We start from the raw sequence: 19,953 nt of genomic DNA on the forward strand, positions 1-19,953 counted from the left end.
GATGTTTCCCTGCTCCAACACACCTGATTCAAATGAATGGTCGTTATCCAAGCCTGATAACAACCATTCATTTGAATCAGGTGCGTCTGTTAACAATTATGTAGCTATGATAAATAAACTGGGATCATTTACATTGAGATATAGGCCTATGTCTGATGCCTAAGCATTTGAAATCACAAACTACCATAGCCATACGTTTAACGTATGCTATGTAGGTTTGTATCATTCTGAACTCATTGTTCATCATTGTTTAATGCATTAGGCTAAATGTTGTAGCCTAAAGCGTTTAAGTTGATTTTCTATAAATGTAGCCTACATATTGAACTGACAGTGAAGTATGTCCATGGTAAATAATCGTTTTCCCATTGGGTCAGTGTTACAGGAACGTCTGGTTAAGCAACAACACGGGTTAAGCCTAGGGTTGCCACCCGTCTCTTAAAATAAGGAATCGTCCCGTATTTGAGAATAAAATGGCGCGTACCGTTTTGAATCAATACGGGATGGGGTTTGTCCCGTAGTTTCAGTTGTCTTCAATGCAGCATACCATGCAAATCACCCCACCTGCATTCTGTGAAGACTAGTCCTAGTCTGCCCCTGATTGGGTAATATTCGCTGTCATTGCTGGTTTGATCGTTTTTTTTCAGGTTCATGGCCAATCAGAGTCAGGCGGGTCTCTTGGCGGAGAGTCGATTTAAAAGAATGGCGGAGGCAGCTCCAGATACACCCCCACGTAATAAGAAGTACACTTATAAAAGGAAGTAGGCTTGACACGCCCAAATACTGCACACTACTACTTCTGGTAGTTCTCATGTTTTTATGTTCATGGAAGATCCTTTGCAAGTCTCCTGCACTTTATATATTTTTTCCAATAGACCTTTTTGAGTATCAAAGCAATTGTTTAATTTAAAGTTAATAAGTTATGGATCTGTTAATTTAATAAGTTACTAAAATATGGTACAAATCTCACAAGTTCCTCCAAAAGCCTATTTTTTGTGGTCTCACTGTCAAACTTTGTTGGCCTATGTTTATTATCGTCATAGATGTGTGACCACTCTATGACCACTTGAGTTGTGGTATAGAGAAAGACTGAGTGCATCTGTTCACACTGATTTCAATAGCAGATGTGTATTCAGCTATGACCACTTGAGTTGTGGTATAGAGAAAGACTGCGTGCATCTGTTCACACTGATTTCAATAGCAGATATCTTTTTATAATGTACATGTATCAATCTTAATATTTTTATGAAAACATGTTTTAAGTTGTGATTTACCACCACTGGCACGTCATCGGGCCTGTGGTCATCGTGGCCCAGAGGGGTGTGGCCCTGAGGGGTGTGGCCCTGAGGGGTGTGGCCCCCGCTGCGGCAGGCATCCCTTATTTTTCTGTATTGAAGGTGGCAACCCTGGCTAAGCCTGACAGTTAGCCTGCCCCGGACCAGGCTAGTTTCGCAGCATAACTTGCTATAGTAACCAAGTTCGAACTACGTTGAGCTGGCTTTATGGAACCGAATGAACTAGAAATGAGTCTGACTAACTGACCTAAGCCTGACTTATTCGGTAAACTCGCTTTTTGGAACAGGCCTCTGGGATCTGTTCCAGTAACCCGTAAACAGGGATCTGTTCCAGTAACCCGTAAACAGGGATCTGTTCCAGTAACCAGTAAACAGGGACCTGTTCCAGTAACCAGTAAACAGGGACCTGTTCCAGTAACCAGTAAACAGGGACCTGTTCCAGTAACCAGTAAACAGGGATCTGTTCCAGTAACCCGTAAACAGGGATCTGTTCCAGTAACCCGTAAACAGGGATCTGTTCCAGTAACCAGTAAACAGGGATCTGTTCCAGTAACCCGTAAACAGGGACCTGTTCCAGTAACCCGTAAACATGGATCTGTTCCAGTAACCAGTAAACAGGGATCTGTTCCAGTAACCAGTAAACAGGGTCCTGTTCCAGTAACCAGTAAACAGGGATCTGTTCCAGTAACCAGTAAACAGGGTCCTGTTCCAGTAACCAGTAAACAGGGATCTGTTCCAGTAACCAGTAAACAGGGACCTGTTCCAGTAAACAGGGATATGTTCCAGTAACCAGTAAACAGGGATCTGTTCCAGTAACCAGTAAACAGGGACCTGTTCCAGTCAACAGGGATGTGTTCCAGTGAACAGCTCCCTCCACCTTGTTTGAGGTTCTTACCTGCAGCAAAGCCGTCGAAGATGCGGTTCTTCCTCAGAGAGGGGTGGCTGTTGGTGCTGATCAGAACCCCAGCCTGCGCGTTCCTGAAGATGTCGTTCTCCTCCAGAACTCCTGGAGAGACGCACCACTGTCACCACACACACCCTTGCTATCACCATACACCTATTCTCTCCTCTCCACACACCTCCTGTCCTCACCACACCTCCTCTCCCTCACCACACCTCCTCTCCCTCACCACACCTCCTGTTCTCACCACACCTCCTCTCCCTCACCACACCTCCTGTCCTGACCACACCTCCTCTCCCTCACCACACCTCCTCTCCCTCACCACACCTCCTGTCCTCACCACACCTCCTGTCCTGACCACACCTCCTCTCCCTCACCACACCTCCTCTCCCTCACCACACCTCCTCTCCCTCACCACACCTCCTCTCCCTCACCACACCTCCTGTCCTGACCACACCTCCTGTCCTGACCACACCTCCTCTCCCTCACCACACCTCCTGTTCTCACCACACCTCCTGTCCTGACCACACCTCCTGTCCTGACCACACCTCCTGTCCTGACCACACCTCCTCTCCCTCACCACACCTCCTCTCCCTCACCACACCTCCTGTCCTGACCACACCTCCTGTCCTGACCACACCTCCTCTCCCTCACCACACCTCCTCTCCCTCACCACACCTCCTGTCCTCACCACACCTCCTGTCCTGACCACACCTCCTCTCCCTCACCACACCTCCTGTCCTGACCACACCTCCTGTCCTGACCACACCTCCTCTCCCTCACCACACCTCCTCTCCCTCACCACACCTCCTGTTCTCACCACACCTCCTGTCCTGACCACACCTCCTCTCCCTCACCACACCTCCTGTTCTCACCACACCTCCTGTCCTGACCACACCTCCTCTCCCTCACCACACCTCCTCTCCCTCACCACACCTCCTGTCCTGACCACACCTCCTGTTCTCACCACACCTCCTGTCCTGACCACACCTCCTCTCCCTCACCACACCTCCTCTCCCTCACCACACCTCCTCTCCCTCACCACACCTCCTGTTCTCACCACACCTCCTCTCCCTCACCACACCTCCTGTTCTCAACACACCTCCTCTCCCTCACCACACCTCCTGTTCTCACCACACCTCCTCTCCCTCACCACACCTCCTGTTCTCACCACACCTCCTGTCCTGACCACACCTCCTCTCCCTCACCACACCTCCTGTCCTCACCACACCTCCTGTCCTGACCACACCTCCTCTCCCTCACCACACCTCCTGTTCTCACCACACCTCCTCTCCCTCACCACACCTCCTGTTCTCAACACACCTCCTCTCCCTCAACACACCTCCTCTCCCTCACCACACCTCCTCTCCCTCACCACACCTCCTGTTCTCACCACACCTCCTGTTCTCACCACACCTCCTCTCCCTCACCACACCTCCTGTTCTCACCACACCTCCTCTCCCTCACCACACCTCCTGTTCTCACCACACCTCCTCTCCCTCACCACACCTCCTCTCCCTCACCACACCTCCTGTCCTCACCACACCTCCTGTCCTGACCACACCTCCTCTCCCTCACCACACCTCCTGTTCTCACCACACCTCCTGTCCTGACCACACCTCCTCTCCCTCACCACACCTCCTCTCCCTCACCACACCTCCTGTCCTGACCACACCTCCTGTTCTCACCACACCTCCTGTCCTGACCACACCTCCTCTCCCTCACCACACCTCCTCTCCCTCACCACACCTCCTGTCCTCACCACACCTCCTGTTCTCACCACACCTCCTGTCCTGACCACACCTCCTCTCCCTCACCACACCTCCTGTCCTCACCACACCTCCTGTTCTCACCACACCTCCTGTCCTGACCACACCTCCTCTCCCTCACCACACCTCCTCTCCCTCACCACACCTCCTGTCCTGACCACACCTCCTCTCCCTCACCACACCTCCTGTTCTCACCACACCTCCTCTCCCTCACCACACCTCCTGTTCTCAACACACCTCCTCTCCCTCACCACACCTCCTGTTCTCACCACACCTCCTCTCCCTCACCACACCTCCTGTCCTGACCACACCTCCTCTCCCTCACCACACCTCCTCTCCCTCACCACACCTCCTGTTCTCACCACACCTCCTGTCCTGACCACACCTCCTCTCCCTCACCACACCTCCTGTCCTCACCACACCTCCTGTCCTGACCACACCTCCTCTCCCTCACCACACCTCCTGTTCTCACCACACCTCCTCTCCCTCAACACACCTCCTCTCCCTCACCACACCTCCTCTCCCTCACCACACCTCCTGTTCTCACCACACCTCCTGTCCTGACCACACCTCCTCTCCCTCACCACACCTCCTCTCCCTCACCACACCTCCTGTTCTCACCACACCTCCTCTCCCTCACCACACCTCCTCTCCCTCACCACACCTCCTCTCCCTCACCACACCTCCTGTTCTCACCACACCTCCTCTCCCTCAACACACCTCCTCTCCCTCACCACACCTCCTCTCCCTCACCACACCTCCTGTTCTCACCACACCTCCTGTCCTGACCACACCTCCTCTCCCTCACCACACCTCCTCTCCCTCACCACACCTCCTGTTCTCACCACACCTCCTGTCCTGACCACACCTCCTCTCCCTCACCACACCTCCTGTTCTCACCACACCTCCTGTCCTGACCACACCTCCTCTCCCTCACCACACCTCCTGTTCTCACCACACCTCCTGTCCTGACCACACCTCCTCTCCCTCACCACACCTCCTGTTCTCACCACACCTCCTGTCCTGACCACACCTCCTCTCCCTCACCACACCTCCTCTCCCTCACCACACCTCCTGTCCTGACCACACCTCCTGTTCTCACCACACCTCCTGTCCTGACCACACCTCCTCTCCCTCACCACACCTCCTCTCCCTCACCACACCTCCTGTCCTCACCACACCTCCTGTTCTCACCACACCTCCTCTCCCTCACCACACCTCCTGTCCTCACCACACCTCCTGTCCTGACCACACCTCCTCTCCCTCACCACACCTCCTCTCCCTCACCACACCTCCTGTTCTCACCACACCTCCTCTCCCTCACCACACCTCCTGTTCTCAACACACCTCCTCTCCCTCACCACACCTCCTGTTCTCACCACACCTCCTCTCCCTCACCACACCTCCTCTCCCTCACCACACCTCCTCTCCCTCACCACACCTCCTGTCCTCACCACACCTCCTGTCCTGACCACACCTCCTCTCCCTCACCACACCTCCTGTTCTCACCACACCTCCTCTCCCTCACCACACCTCCTGTTCTCACCACACCTCCTCTCCCTCACCACACCTCCTCTCCCTCACCACACCTCCTGTTCTCAACACACCTCCTCTCCCTCACCACACCTCCTCTCCCTCACCACACCTCCTGTTCTCACCACACCTCCTCTCCCTCACCACACCTCCTGTTCTCAACACACCTCCTCTCCCTCACCACACCTCCTCTCCCTCACCACACCTCCTCTCCCTCACCACACCACACCTCCTCATCTCTCCACACACCTCCTGTCCTTACCACACCTCCTGTCCTTACCACACCTCCTCTCCCTCACCACACCTCCTCTCCCTCACCACACCTCCTCTCCCTCACCACACCACACCTCCTCATCTCTCCACACACCTGTCCTCACCACACCTCTCCCTCACCACACCACACCTCCTCATCTCTCCACACACCTGTCCTCACCACACCTCCTCTCCCTCACCACACCACACCTCATCTCTCCACACACACCTCCTGTCCTCACCACACCTCCTCTCCCTCACCACACCACACCTCCTCATCTCTCCACACACCTGTCCTCACCACACCTCCTCTCCCTCACCACACCTCCTCTCCCTCACCACACCTCCTGTTCTCACCACACCTCCTGTCCTGACCACACCTCCTCTCCCTCACCACACCTCCTGTCCTCACCACACCTCCTGTCCTGACCACACCTCCTCTCCCTCACCACACCTCCTGTTCTCACCACACCTCCTCTCCCTCACCACACCTCCTGTTCTCACCACACCTCCTCTCCCTCAACACACCTCCTCTCCCTCACCACACCTCCTCTCCCTCACCACACCTCCTGTTCTCACCACACCTCCTGTCCTGACCACACCTCCTCTCCCTCACCACACCTCCTCTCCCTCACCACACCTCCTGTTCTCACCACACCTCCTGTCCTGACCACACCTCCTCTCCCTCACCACACCTCCTGTTCTCACCACACCTCCTCTCCCTCACCACACCTCCTCTCCCTCACCACACCTCCTGTCCTCACCACACCTCCTGTCCTGACCACACCTCCTCTCCCTCACCACACCTCCTGTTCTCACCACACCTCCTGTCCTGACCACACCTCCTCTCCCTCACCACACCTCCTCTCCCTCACCACACCTCCTGTCCTGACCACACCTCCTGTTCTGACCACACCTCCTCTCCCTCACCACACCTCCTCTCACCACACCTCCTCTCCCTCACCACACCTCCTGTCCTCACCACACCTCCTGTTCTCACCACACCTCCTGTCCTGACCACACCTCCTCTCCCTCACCACACCTCCTGTCCTCACCACACCTCCTGTCCTCACCACACCTCCTGTCCTGACCACACCTCCTCTCCCTCACCACACCTCCTCTCCCTCACCACACCTCCTGTTCTCAACACACCTCCTCTCCCTCACCACACCTCCTCTCCCTCACCACACCTCCTGTTCTCACCACACCTCCTCTCCCTCACCACACCTCCTCTCCCTCACCACACCTCCTCTCCCTCACCACACCTCCTGTTCTCACCACACCTCCTCTCCCTCACCACACCTCCTGTTCTCACCACACCTCCTCTCCCTCACCACACCTCCTGTTCTCAACACACCTCCTCTCCCTCACCACACCTCCTCTCCCTCACCACACCTCCTGTTCTCACCACACCTCCTCTCCCTCACCACACCTCCTGTTCTCAACACACCTCCTCTCCCTCACCACACCTCCTCTCCCTCACCACACCACACCTCCTCATCTCTCCACACACCTCCTGTCCTTACCACACCTCCTGTCCTTACCACACCTCCTCTCCCTCACCACACCTCCTCTCCCTCACCACACCTCCTCTCCCTCACCACACCACACCTCCTCATCTCTCCACACACCTGTCCTCACCACACCTCTCCCTCACCACACCACACCTCCTCATCTCTCCACACACCTGTCCTCACCACACCTCCTCTCCCTCACCACACCACACCTCATCTCTCCACACACACCTCCTGTCCTCACCACACCTCCTCTCCCTCACCACACCACACCTCCTCATCTCTCCACACACCTGTCCTCACCACACCTCCTCTCCCTCACCACACCTCATCTCTCCACACACACCTCCTGTCCTCACCACACCTCCTCTCCCTCACATCACCACACCTCTCCTTACTACACCTCATCTCTCCTCACACCTCCCCCTCACACTTCCTCTCTCCTCACCACACACCTCTTCTTCTGACCTCTTCTCTCACCAGACCTGGTGTGGTATGGTTGTTCTTCGATAAAACCCACCTTTCACTTCTCACATCCATGCTGCGTCACCTCTCCACCTCCCCCTTTCTCCATCTCCTTCCTGCATGCTGCCTCCCTCTCCACTCCTCTCTTTGCATCCATGTATGCTGCCTCACCTCTCCCCCTTCTCCATCTCCTTCCTGCATGCTGCCTCCCCCTCTCCACTCCTCTCTTTGCATCCATGTGTGCTGCCTCACCTCTCCCCCCTCTCCATCTCCTTCCTGCATGCTGCCTCCCTCTCCACTCCTCTCTTTGCATCCATGTATGCTGCCTCACCTCTCCCTCCGTTAAAGATGCAGATGCCTCCGTCTCGGCCGTCGTGGATCTTGTTCCTCCTCAGCGTGGGGTTACTGTCAGTCTTGATCCACACGCCCGCCATGGCGTTGTCGAAGATCTCGTTGTCCTCGATGAAGCCCAAACCTGAATGAGACCACAGACCAGGCAAGCCTGGGATTAGCCCAGAGGTGGGACTAGACCTCAGTCAGACTGGGATTAGCCCAGAGGTGGGACTAGACCTCAGTCAGACTGGGATTAGCCCAGAGGTGGGACTAGACCTCAGTCAGACTGGGATTAGCCCAGAGGTGGGACTAGACCTCAGTCAGACTGGGATTAGCCCAGAGGTGGGACTAGACCTCAGTCAGACTGGGATTAGCCCAGAGGTGGGACTAGACCTCAGTCAGACTGGGATTAGCCCAGAGGTGGGACTAGACCTCAGTCAGACTGGGATTAGCCCAGAGGTGGGACTAGACCTCAGTCAGACTGGGATTAGCCCAGAGGTGGGACTAGACCTCAGTCAGACTGGGATTAGCCCAGAGGTGGGACTAGACCTCAGTCAGACTGGGATTGGCCCAGAGGTGGGACTAGACCTCAGTCAGACTGGGATTAGCCCAGAGGTGGGACTAGACCTCAGTCAGACTGGGATTAGCCCAGAGGTGGGACTAGACCTCAGTCAGACTGGAATTAGCCCAGAGGTGGGACTAGACCTCAGTCAGACTGGGATTAGCCCAGAGGTGGGACTAGACCTCAGCAGGGTTTTTCCTGCATAGAGAAAATGTAGGTGCACGCCCAAGCCGTTTTCCAGAGCGCCTATGACAAATCCCAAGTGCCTAAGGCAAAAAAGAAAGTCTGCGATAAAAAAAGAAGCTGTGTTCATCACGCGTGCAATGCATGTCAGTGAATATGTTCTCAATAGTATGTTTCAAGTAGGCTACAGCCGAACCCTCGTTCTGTTTTGATCAATAGTAAGAGTTGATAAGCGCGTCTTGTCTGATCAATACGCAACTGTGAGTTGCGCGAATGGACAGAGCGGCCACTAAACCGTCGTTCCGTTGCGAGGGCAGCCCGACGTGCACGAATACACCTGTACAAATGCAAATTAAATTTCCACTCAAAATGCTGACAAAAGTTTGATTAACGATTTCCAACGCAACCTCCATTGGTAGGCTATTCTTAACCTGGAATGATAATATATAGTGTAGGCACGAAGAAAATAAAAGGAAATTGCAAAACACCTGGGAATAAATACATCGATTAGAAAATATATATATAAAGTTCTATGTGCTTGCTATAACTTCTATTGGAGCCGTCATCGCAATTAATCACTCGTGCAGTGCATGTCCGTGAATATGTTTAATAGTAGGTACAGCCGAACCCTCGTTCTGTTTTGATCAATAGTAATCGCATTGATAGAAAGATCGAGTGTGTCTTCTTGTCTGATCAAGACGCAACTGTGATGTGCGCGAACAATAGCTTGCTTCTAAGCAAGCACCCAATTATCAACCTGCGGAATACTGACTTCATCAGTTGGCGGTTAGATAGTTAAATAAACAGTTATATAAACTTGAATTTCATAATTTGTGTGTTCTATTCTGACCACTGGTTAGTTCTAGATTCTATGGATATACATTTCAGTAGTTTGCATATGTAAAGAGGTCAACCTTGATAATCTTTGAACTATACATGATAGCACCATGGGGCTTGGACTATTGTCAATCTATTAGCCTATCTATTTTAATCTAAAGTGGAAGCAAAATGATTTCCTCCAGCATAGCCTCCATCATTTATGAAATGGTAAAAAAACAAAAAACATATGTCTGCTAGTAAGGTGTCACGGTAACAGTTTTTTAGTTTTTTTTGGGAGCACTGAAGACCCATTTTGACCCAGGGACTACACCTCAGTCAGATTGGGATTAGCCCAGAAGTGGGACTCCTCACCTGAGTTGTAGACCAGAATGCCTCCGTTCTGGCCGCCCCAGATCTTGTTCCTTCTTATTTTAGGGTTGCTGCCAGTCCTGCAACACACAGGAACACCCCGGCACATCATTTACATTTAGTCATTTATCAGACGCTCTTATCCAGAGCGACTTACAGTAAGTACAGGGACATTCCCCCGAGGCAAGTAGGGTGAAGTGCCTTGCCCAAGGACACAACGTCATTTGCACGGCCGGGAATCGAACTGGCAACCTTCAGATTACTAGCCCGCTTCCCTAACCGCTCAGCCACCTGACGCCCCATCACAAGCATGGCACACACTCTCTCTCACACACACACAGGTGGTCAGGGTTGTGAATGTGTAGTGGAGACTGACCTGATCTGAACTCCAGAGTACATGTGGTTGTAGATGTCGTTGTCCTCCAGAACACCATGGCCGTTGTCATAGAAATACACTCCGACCTGGACACAGACAGGTAGGTCTAGACCAACAGCTTTTCCTGCTTTAGATCAATTACACATGCAGACACACAGACCTGTTTGCCGCTGTGTATCCGGTTCCTCCTCAGGACTGGAGTACTTCCTGTGGTCACCCAGACCCCTGCCAGCGTGTTGCTGTACACCTCGTTCTCCTCTATCACCCCCTGACCCTTCTCATGCTGGGGGGTTAACATTAGAGGTGTTACTTAATGTGTTTGCGTTTGTGGTGTGTGTGTGGTGTGTGCATGTCCTCACCACGTAGATTCCTCCATGCTGGCCGTCGTGGATCTTGTTGTGGCGTACGATGGGGCAGCTGTTGGTTCTGATCTGGATACCGGCCAGAGCGTTCCCGTAGATGTCATTTCCCTCAATCAGCCCGCGGCCGTCCCCAAAGATGTACACCCCACCCTGGTTACCATTGAAGATGGCGTTGCCCCTGGAAACACAAACATCAGGACAGCGGTCATGAGGATGTGTGGTCACCACGACCACCAGAGGGGCAACCTGCGTTATTGGCGGGGGTGAACACCTGGGCAGCTTCAGCTAGTTCTTAGTGAAGATGGTGAACCAGGCCAGTGTGCTCCAGTAATCTCGTCAGGGTCGGGTCTGGACAGAAATACACGGCCCGAGATGCACTCTGATAACAACCAACTAACCGTAACCAGGGGACACTGTAGGTCTCAGCTGACAGAGACTTAAGGCCGATATATGCTTCTGCGTTTTACGAAAAACGGACACATGGGAACGCCCTCGTCTCTGTTGAACGCCCTCTACGAGCTCTCTGAGAGCCCTCGGAGAGCCCCGGAGAGCTCGACGTGCACCTCCTGAATTTTCTAACTATCCGTCGTGAGCGACGGAGAGCTACGGAGACCCCCTTGGCTGTGATTGGTCAGTATTAAGAACCGCTTGCGTCAGGGGCGGGGTTGTCGTGATAAACAGGACGAACAGAATCCTTTGACCCCCATTGCTGTAAGTTTTTACAATTCATATTTCAGCTAAACAGTACATGTAAATCAGCATCTGAATTAAAATGTGACGAGAAATGGGCAGTGTAGTTGCTGAAAATGTGCGTATTCTGCGTTTTACGAAAAACGGACACATGGGAACGCCCTCGTCTCTGTGGAACGCCCTCTACAAGCTCTCCGTCAGCCCTCGGAGAGCCCCGGAGAGCTCGACGTGCACCTCCTGAATTTTCTAACTATCCGTCGTGAGCGACGGAGAGCTACGGAGACCCCCTTGGCTGTGATTGGTCAGTATTAAGAACCGCTTGCGTCAGGGGCGGGGTTGTCGTGATAAACAGGACGAACAGAATCCTTTGACCCCCATTGCTGTAAGTTTTTACAATTCATATTTCAGCTAAACAGTACATGTAAATCAGCATCTGAATTAAAATGTGACGAGAAATGGGCAGTGTAGTTGCTGAAAATGTGCGTATTCTGCGTTTTACGAAAAACGGACACATGGGAACGCCCTCGTCTCTGTGGAACGCCCTCTACGAGCTCTCCGTCAGCCCTCGGAGAGCCCCGGAGAGCTCGACGTGCACCTCCTGAATTTTCTAACTATCCGTCGTGAGCGACGGAGAGCTACGGAGACCCCCTTGGCTGTGATTGGTCAGTATTAAGAACCGCTTGCGTCAGGGGCGGGGTTGTCGTGATAAACAGGACGAACAGAATCCTTTGACCCCCATTGCTGTAAGTTTTTACAATTCATATTTCAGCTAAACAGTACATGTAAATCAGCATCTGAATTAAAATGTGACGAGAAATGGGCAGTGTAGTTGCTGAAAATGTGCGTATTATATTGATGAAACGGCTAATTTGTAAATTTGCTCCGACTTCTCGATAACCTAGGTAAATAAACACTCCACGACGACTTACAAAAAAACGTTGAGCCACCTACTCTTCTGGCGGTGAATTGTTTTCAGCACCCACAGCCTACGGAGAACCATAAACGCAGTCTACCCGTCCGTATCCGTGCGCCCGCCCATCCATAAACAGAGACGCAGTCTCAGTGACCCCGTTGGAGATGACTAAACTGATGGTGGGGTCACTGTTGGAGATGACTAACCTGATGGTGGGGTCACTGTTTGAGATGACTAACCTGATGGTGGGGTCACTGTTTGAGATGACTAACCTGATGGTGGGGTCACTGTTTGAGATGACTAACCTGATGGTGGGGTCACTGTTTGAGATGACTAACCTGATGGTGGGGTCACTGTTTGAGATGACTAACCTGATGGTTGGGTCACTGTTGGAGGTGATCCACACGCCAGCAAAGTTGTTGGCATAGATTTTGTTCTCTATGAACTGGCCCCGCCCCTTCTCGTGCACGTAGATGCCCCCGGTCTGGCCGTGGTGGATCTCACAGCGCACCACCGTGGGGTTGGCGTACGCCTTCACCTCGAAGCCCGCGATGCGGTTCCTGTGGATGTTACAGCTCTCAAAGTAGCCCTGGGGGAGGAGGGGGAGGAGCAGGAGGAGCAGGCTGTAAAACACTGCTCTGTGAAGACATTACCCAGGTGTGTGTGTGTGTGTGTGTGTGTATGTGTGTGTGTGTGTGTGTGTACCATGCCATGGTCGAAAGTGAAGACCCCCACATCTCGTCCATGGTGGATGTGGTTGCGTCTGATGATGGGGTTGCCATGGTTTTTCACCCAGATTCCCGCCAGAGCATTGTTGGAGATCTCGTTGTCTTCATAGATGCCCTGGAGGAGAGAGAGCTTAGCAACCGCACACCTGAGCGTGATCTATGCGTAGTCAGGTATGTGTGTGTTACCTGTGCATGATCGGTTATGTACAGCCCCACGTTCTCACAGTCGCTGATGTTGCAGTGCTTGATGGTAGGACACGCCCCCTGGCCACTAACACACACCGCTGACCCAACTGAAACATACAGGAAATAAATCATCACTCACGACACAACTTCCTGTCCCTTACCAACATGGACCCGTAACTCTACATCTTAACACCACCACAGCCTTCCTCCTCCTCCACACACACACACAGCCAGGCAAAAGAGTGGTGAGGAGGAGGTGGTGGAGTGGTGAGGAGGAGATGGAGGTGTTTACCTGTGCAGGTGGAGCGGATGATGCAGTGGTCGATGTTGGGGCTGCAGTTGACGGTGATCTCCAGGCAGTGGTGGGCATTGTGGTGCTGGGCAGACTTGTCATCAGGGTTGAACTGAGGACACACACACACACACACACTGAGACCAGGAGCTTCATGGACACAACCTGGTCCTGAACACAGTCAAGCCCCCCCACATCCCATCCCAGTAAATAACTCATAAGGTGATCTCACCCGTATGGTCATGTATCCCACATAGGCATCTTCGGAGCCTTCCATGAACACAAACGTAGAGTCTCTCGTGTTCTCAATCACCACCTTGTCTGCCACTTTCCCTGGCGCTGAATCACAAACACCAGTTAGAACACATGCAGCCTTCATACGATGTATATACACTAGTATGGAATCCATATTATACTGGATTAAAGACAATATTAAAACAATTTGTGTGATAACTTGGTTTTACAATCTTGTTTAAGGAGCGACAGTTTGAGGAATCTGATGGCAACAGGGTGCGTACCAGCTCCAATCATGGTGATTGGAGACTCGATGTAGATCCACTCGTCTGTGTAGACGCCAGAGTGGACGAAGATCAGGCCGTCGAAGTGAGCCTCCTGCACGCCGCCCAGCGCGTCCTCGATGGTGTCATAGTACTGCACACACACAACGTTAGTACCAGCAAGCCCACTGCAAATAGAGCTAGCCCACCACTAACACAGTCCCAGAGCTAGCCCTCCACTAACACAGTACCAGAGCTAGCCCACCACTAAAACAGTACCAGAGCTAGCCCACCACTAACACAGTCCCAGAGCTAGCCCTCCACTAACACAGTACCAGAGCTAGCCCACTACTAACACAGTACCAGAGCTAGCCCTCCACTAACACAGTCCCAGAGCTAGCCTACCACTAACACAGTACCAGAGCTAGCCCACCACTAACACAGTCCCAGAGCTAGCCCACCACTAACACAGTACCAGAGCTAGCCCACCACTAACACAGTACCAGAGTTAGCCCTCCACTAACACAGTCCCAGAGCTAGCCCACCACTAACACAGTACCAGAGTTAGCCCTCCACTAACACAGTCCCAGAGCTAGCCCACCACTAACACAGTCCCAGAGCTAGCCCTCCACTAACACAGTACCAGAGCTAGCCCTCCACTAACACAGTCCCAGAGCTAGCCCTCCACTAACACAGTCCCAGAGCTAGCCCTCCACTAACACAGTCCCAGAGCTAGCCCTCCACTAACACAGTCCCAGAGCTAGCCCTCCACTAACACAGTCCCAGACCAGAGCTAGCCCTCCACTAACAGTCCCAGACCAGAGATAGCCCTCCACTAACAGTCCCAGACCAGAGATAGCCCTCCACTAACAGTCCCAGACCAGAGCTAGCCCTCCACTAACAGTCCCAGACCAGAGCTAGCCCTCCACTAACAGTCCCAGACCAGAGCTAGCCCTCCACTAACAGTCCCAGACCAGAGCTAGCCCTCCACTAACAGTCCCAGACCAGAGCTAGCCCTCCACTAACAGTCCCAGACCAGAGCTAGCCCTCCACTAACACAGTACCAGAGCTAGCCCACCACTAACACAGTACCAGAGCTAGCCCACCACTAACACAGTCCCAGAGCTAGCCCACCACTAACACAGTCCCAGAGCTAGCCCTCCACTAACACAGTCCCAGAGCTAGCCCACCACTAACACAGTCCCAGAGCTAGCCCTCCACTAACACAGTCCCAGAGCTAGCCCTCCACTAACACAGTCCCAGAGCTAGCCCTCCACTAACACAGTCCCAGAGCTAGCCCACCACTAACACAGTACCAGAGCTAGCCCACCACTAACACAGTCCCAGAGCTAGCCCACCACTAACACAGTACCAGAGCTAGCCCACCACTAACACAGTACCAGAGTTAGCCCTCCACTAACACAGTCCCAGAGCTAGCCCACCACTAACACAGTCCCAGAGTTAGCCCTCCACTAACACAGTCCCAGAGCTAGCCCACCACTAACACAGTCCCAGAGCTAGCCCTCCACTAACACAGTACCAGAGCTAGCCCTCCACTAACACAGTCCCAGAGCTAGCCCTCCACTAACAGTCCCAGACCAGAGCTAGCCCTCCACTAACAGTCCCAGACCAGAGCTAGCCCTCCACTAACAGTCCCAGACCAGAGCTAGCCCTCCACTAACAGTCCCAGACCAGAGCTAGCCCTCCACTAACAGTCCCAGACCAGAGCTAGCCCTCCACTAACAGTCCCAGACCAGAGCTAGCCCTCCACTAACAGTCCCAGACCAGAGCTAGCCCTCCACTAACACAGTACCAGAGCTAGCCCACCACTAACACAGTACCAGAGCTAGCCCACCACTAACACAGTCCCAGAGCTAGCCCACCACTAACACAGTCCCAGAGCTAGCCCACCACTAACACAGTCCCAGAGCTAGCCCTCCACTAACACAGTCCCAGAGCTAGCCCACCACTAACACAGTCCCAGAGCTAGCCCTCCACTAACACAGTCCCAGAGCTAGCCCTCCACTAACACAGTCCCAGAGCTAGCCCACCACTAACACAGTACCAGAGCTAGCCCACCACTAACACAGTCCCAGAGCTAGCCCTCCACTAACACAGTACCAGAGCTAGCCCTCCACTAACACAGTCCCAGAGCTAGCCCACCACTAACACAGTCCCAGAGCTAGCCCTCCACTAACACAGTCCCAGAGCTAGCCCTCCACTAACACAGTACCAGAGCTAGCCCACCACTAACACAGTACCAGAGCTAGCCCACCACTAACACAGTCCCAGAGCTAGCCCTCCACTAACACAGTACCAGAGCTAGCCCACCACTAACACAGTCCCAGAGCTAGCCCACCACTAACACAGTACCAGAGCTAGCCCACCACTAACACAGTACCAGAGTTAGCCCTCCACTAACACAGTCCCAGAGCTAGCCCACCACTAACACAGTACCAGAGTTAGCCCTCCACTAACACAGTCCCAGAGCTAGCCCACCACTAACACAGTCCCAGAGTTAGCCCTCCACTAACACAGTCCCAGAGCTAGCCCACCACTAACACAGTCCCAGAGCTAGCCCTCCACTAACACAGTACCAGAGCTAGCCCTCCACTAACACAGTCCCAGAGCTAGCCCTCCACTAACACAGTCCCAGAGCTAGCCCTCCACTAACACAGTCCCAGACCAGAGCTAGCCCTCCACTAACAGTCCCAGACCAGAGCTAGCCCTCCACTAACACAGTACCAGACCAGAGCTAGCCCTCCACTAACACAGTCCCAGAGCTAGCCCTCCACTAACACAGTCCCAGACCAGAGCTAGCCCTCCACTAACAGTCCCAGACCAGAGCTAGCCCTCCACTAACACAGTACCAGACCAGAGCTAGCCCACCACTAACACAGTCCCAGAGCTAGCCCTCCACTAACACAGTACCAGAGCTAGCCCTCCACTAACACAGTCCCAGAGCTAGCCCTCCACTAACACAGTCCCAGAGCTAGCCCTCCACTAACACAGTCCCAGAGCTAGCCCTCCACTAACACAGTCCCAGACCAGAGCTAGCCCTCCACTAACAGTCCCAGACCAGAGCTAGCCCTCCACTAACAGTCCCAGACCAGAGCTAGCCCTCCACTAACACAGTACCAGACCAGAGCTAGCCCTCCACTAACACAGTCCCAGAGCTAGCCCTCCACTAACACAGTCCCAGACCAGAGCTAGCCCTCCACTAAAAGTCCCAGACCAGAGCTAGCCCTCCACTAACACAGTACCAGACCAGAGCTAGCCCTCCACTAACACAGTACCAGACCAGAGCTAGCCCACCACTAACACAGTCCCAGAGCTAGCCCTCCACTAACACAGTCCCAGAGCTAGCCCTCCACTAACACAGTCCCAGAGCTAGCCCTCCACTAACACAGTCCCAGAGCTAGCCCTCCACTAACACAGTCCCAGACCAGAGCTAGCCCTCCACTAACACAGTCCCAGACCAGAGCTAGCCCTCCACTAACAGTCCCAGACCAGAGCTAGCCCTCCACTAACAGTCCCAGACCAGAGCTAGCCCTCCACTAACACAGTCCCAGAGCTAGCCCTCCACTAACACAGTCCCAGAGCTAGCCCTCCACTAACACAGTCCCAGAGCTAGCCCACCACTAACACAGTACCAGAGCTAGCCCTCCACTAACACAGTCCCAGAGCTAGCCCTCCACTAACACAGTCCCAGAGCTAGCCCTCCACTAACACAGTCCCAGAGCTAGCCCTCCACTAACACAGTCCCAGACCAGAGCTAGCCCTCCACTAACACAGTCCCAGACCAGAGCTAGCCCTCCACTAACAGTCCCAGACCAGAGCTAGCCCTCCACTAACAGTCCCAGACCAGAGCTAGCCCTCCACTAACACAGTCCCAGAGCTAGCCCTCCACTAACACAGTCCCAGAGCTAGCCCTCCACTAACACAGTCCCAGAGCTAGCCCTCCACTAACACAGTACCAGAGCTAGCCCTCCACTAACACAGTCCCAGAGCTAGCCCTCCACTAACACAGTCCCAGAGCTAGCCCTCCACTAACACAGTCCCAGAGCTAGCCCTCCACTAACACAGTACCAGAGCTAGCCCTCCACAAACACAGTCCCAGACCAGAGCTAGCCCTCCACAAACACAGTCCCAGACCAGAGCTAGCCCTCCACTAACACAGTCCCAGAGCTAGCCCTCCACTAACACAGTCCCAGAGCTAGCCCTCCACTAACACAGTACCAGAGCTAGCCCTCCACTAACACAGTCCCAGAGCTAGCCCTCCACTAACACAGTCCCAGAGCTAGCCCTCCACTAACACAGTCCCAGAGCTAGCCCTCCACTAACACAGTACCAGAGCTAGCCCTCCACAAACACAGTCCCAGACCAGAGCTAGCCCACCACTAACACAGTCCCAGACCAGAGCTAGCCCTCCACAAACACAGTCCCAGACCAGAGCTAGCCCTCCACAAACACAGTCCCAGACCAGAGCTAGCCCTCCACTAACACAGTCCCAGACCAGAGCTAGCCCTCCTTACCAGCATGTTCTCCCTCCCCTTGTATCTGGCAGGGTTGCTGTAGAAGTGCTCTGCAAAGCCTGGCTTCACGTGGGCTCCTTTGTACTGAAACACCAAACACATTCACTTTTACTGTGTGTTGGGGTGTGTGTGTAGGTGTGTCTATAGGTGTGCGTGTGTGTGTGTGTAGGGGTGTGTGTGTGTGTACCTACCAACTGTTGAAAGCTCTCCTTCCAGGGGTTCACCTGCTCATGCTCCTCTGGATTGATCTGGTAGAACTTTCCCGCCTCAGGGTGCATCATGGGACGCGTATACTCAAACACCTCCATGTACAGCCTCTTCCTGCACTCACGCACACATACACATATGCACATGCGGTCAGTACGACACACCAGGGCAACACACCAGTTTCTGGAAAAACTTACAGATCTAATAGGACAGGGCATTCACACATGGATAAGTTGCAGTACATTGTCCCTAAATCCATGATGGGGGGAGGAGCCATGGAGGGGTGGAGAGGCGTTGGATTAGAGAGTGGACGGGTGAACAGGCTTTGGATTAAAGTTGACATTGAGTGACATCAACCAATCAATGGACCCGATATGGAACTGGTGATGTCCATATTCAAAAACATAGTAGCTGGCTAGAGCCATCACCACCGACAATGCAAACAAGGATGCTACTAGGTAGCGAACGGAACTAGCTAGCTGCACTTTATACCCCCTTTCCACCGAAGTGAACCGGGAGCTAGTTCGGAGCTGGTGCTAGAGCCGGTTCGGAGCTGGTTCAATTTGCGAGTTTCCTAAGAACCGGTTTGCTTTTCCACAGGCTAGAGAGCCACCACAGAGCCACGTCATTACGTCACTGTATACGTCTCATCTTTCCCAGCAATGCTAGCGCGGCACCGTCAAACACAAAGGCTGTTTATCAATCCGAAGAACGTGAGGTTGAAATGCGGGATTTCTTGGCTATTGCGCAATACCCTGGACTCGCAGCAGTATGACAACACTGGCATTATCAGCGCAACATTTTATAAACTTTTGCTGTATAGTGCTTGTGTATTACATTTGTGTTAAATATAGGCTCAATAGCTCATAACATTTGTGTTTGTCATTTCACTCATTTGATAGGATTATGATCAAATGCAGCCAATAGTGTCTGCACTGCACTGCGATGCTAGCTAGATTATCGAAAAGTCGTAGCAAATTTTCAAATTAGCAGTTTCAGCAATAAAATAAGCACATTCAAAAACTACACTGCCCACTTCCCGTTACATTTTAATTCAGATGCTGATTTACAAGTAACGTTTAGCTGAAATATGAATTGTAAAAACTTAGAGCAAATGCAGTCAAAGAATTCTGTTCGTCTTGTTGGTCACGGTAACCCAAGCGGATTCTTACTTG

At 53.1% G+C, this 19,953-nt stretch overlaps 1 protein-coding gene across 4 annotated transcripts in view; it reads right to left on the bottom strand.

Annotated features, from left to right (window-relative positions):
• The window catches only part of fbxo11a (F-box protein 11a), a 38,300-nt gene that overhangs the window by 2,001 nt on the left and 16,346 nt on the right, over nt 1-19,953 (bottom strand). For all 4 annotated transcript variants that reach the window (XR_009930583.1, XM_062462895.1, XM_062462894.1 and 1 more), the window contains 14 exons: nt 18,763-18,892; nt 18,572-18,655; nt 14,058-14,190; nt 13,772-13,878; nt 13,540-13,651; nt 13,248-13,354; nt 13,039-13,176; nt 12,705-12,922; nt 10,728-10,908; nt 10,529-10,651; nt 10,369-10,454; nt 9,996-10,072; nt 8,058-8,201; nt 2,188-2,298 (listed from right to left, as the gene is read on the bottom strand). Coding sequence is in view for 3 of the 4 variants with exons in the window: in XM_062462895.1 (XP_062318879.1) it covers nt 2,188-2,298; nt 8,058-8,201; nt 9,996-10,072; nt 10,369-10,454; nt 10,529-10,651; nt 10,728-10,908; nt 12,705-12,922; nt 13,039-13,176; nt 13,248-13,354; nt 13,540-13,651; nt 13,772-13,878; nt 14,058-14,190; nt 18,572-18,655; nt 18,763-18,892 (1,751 nt within the window). In the remaining variant the exon portion in view is untranslated. The remainder of the gene's footprint in view (nt 1-2,187; nt 2,299-8,057; nt 8,202-9,995; nt 10,073-10,368; nt 10,455-10,528; nt 10,652-10,727; nt 10,909-12,704; nt 12,923-13,038; nt 13,177-13,247; nt 13,355-13,539; nt 13,652-13,771; nt 13,879-14,057; nt 14,191-18,571; nt 18,656-18,762; nt 18,893-19,953) is intronic.

Source organism: Osmerus eperlanus, chromosome 6, assembly GCF_963692335.1.
Source record: "Osmerus eperlanus chromosome 6, fOsmEpe2.1, whole genome shotgun sequence".
In the NCBI taxonomy this organism is placed as follows: Eukaryota; Metazoa; Chordata; class Actinopteri; order Osmeriformes; family Osmeridae; genus Osmerus; species Osmerus eperlanus.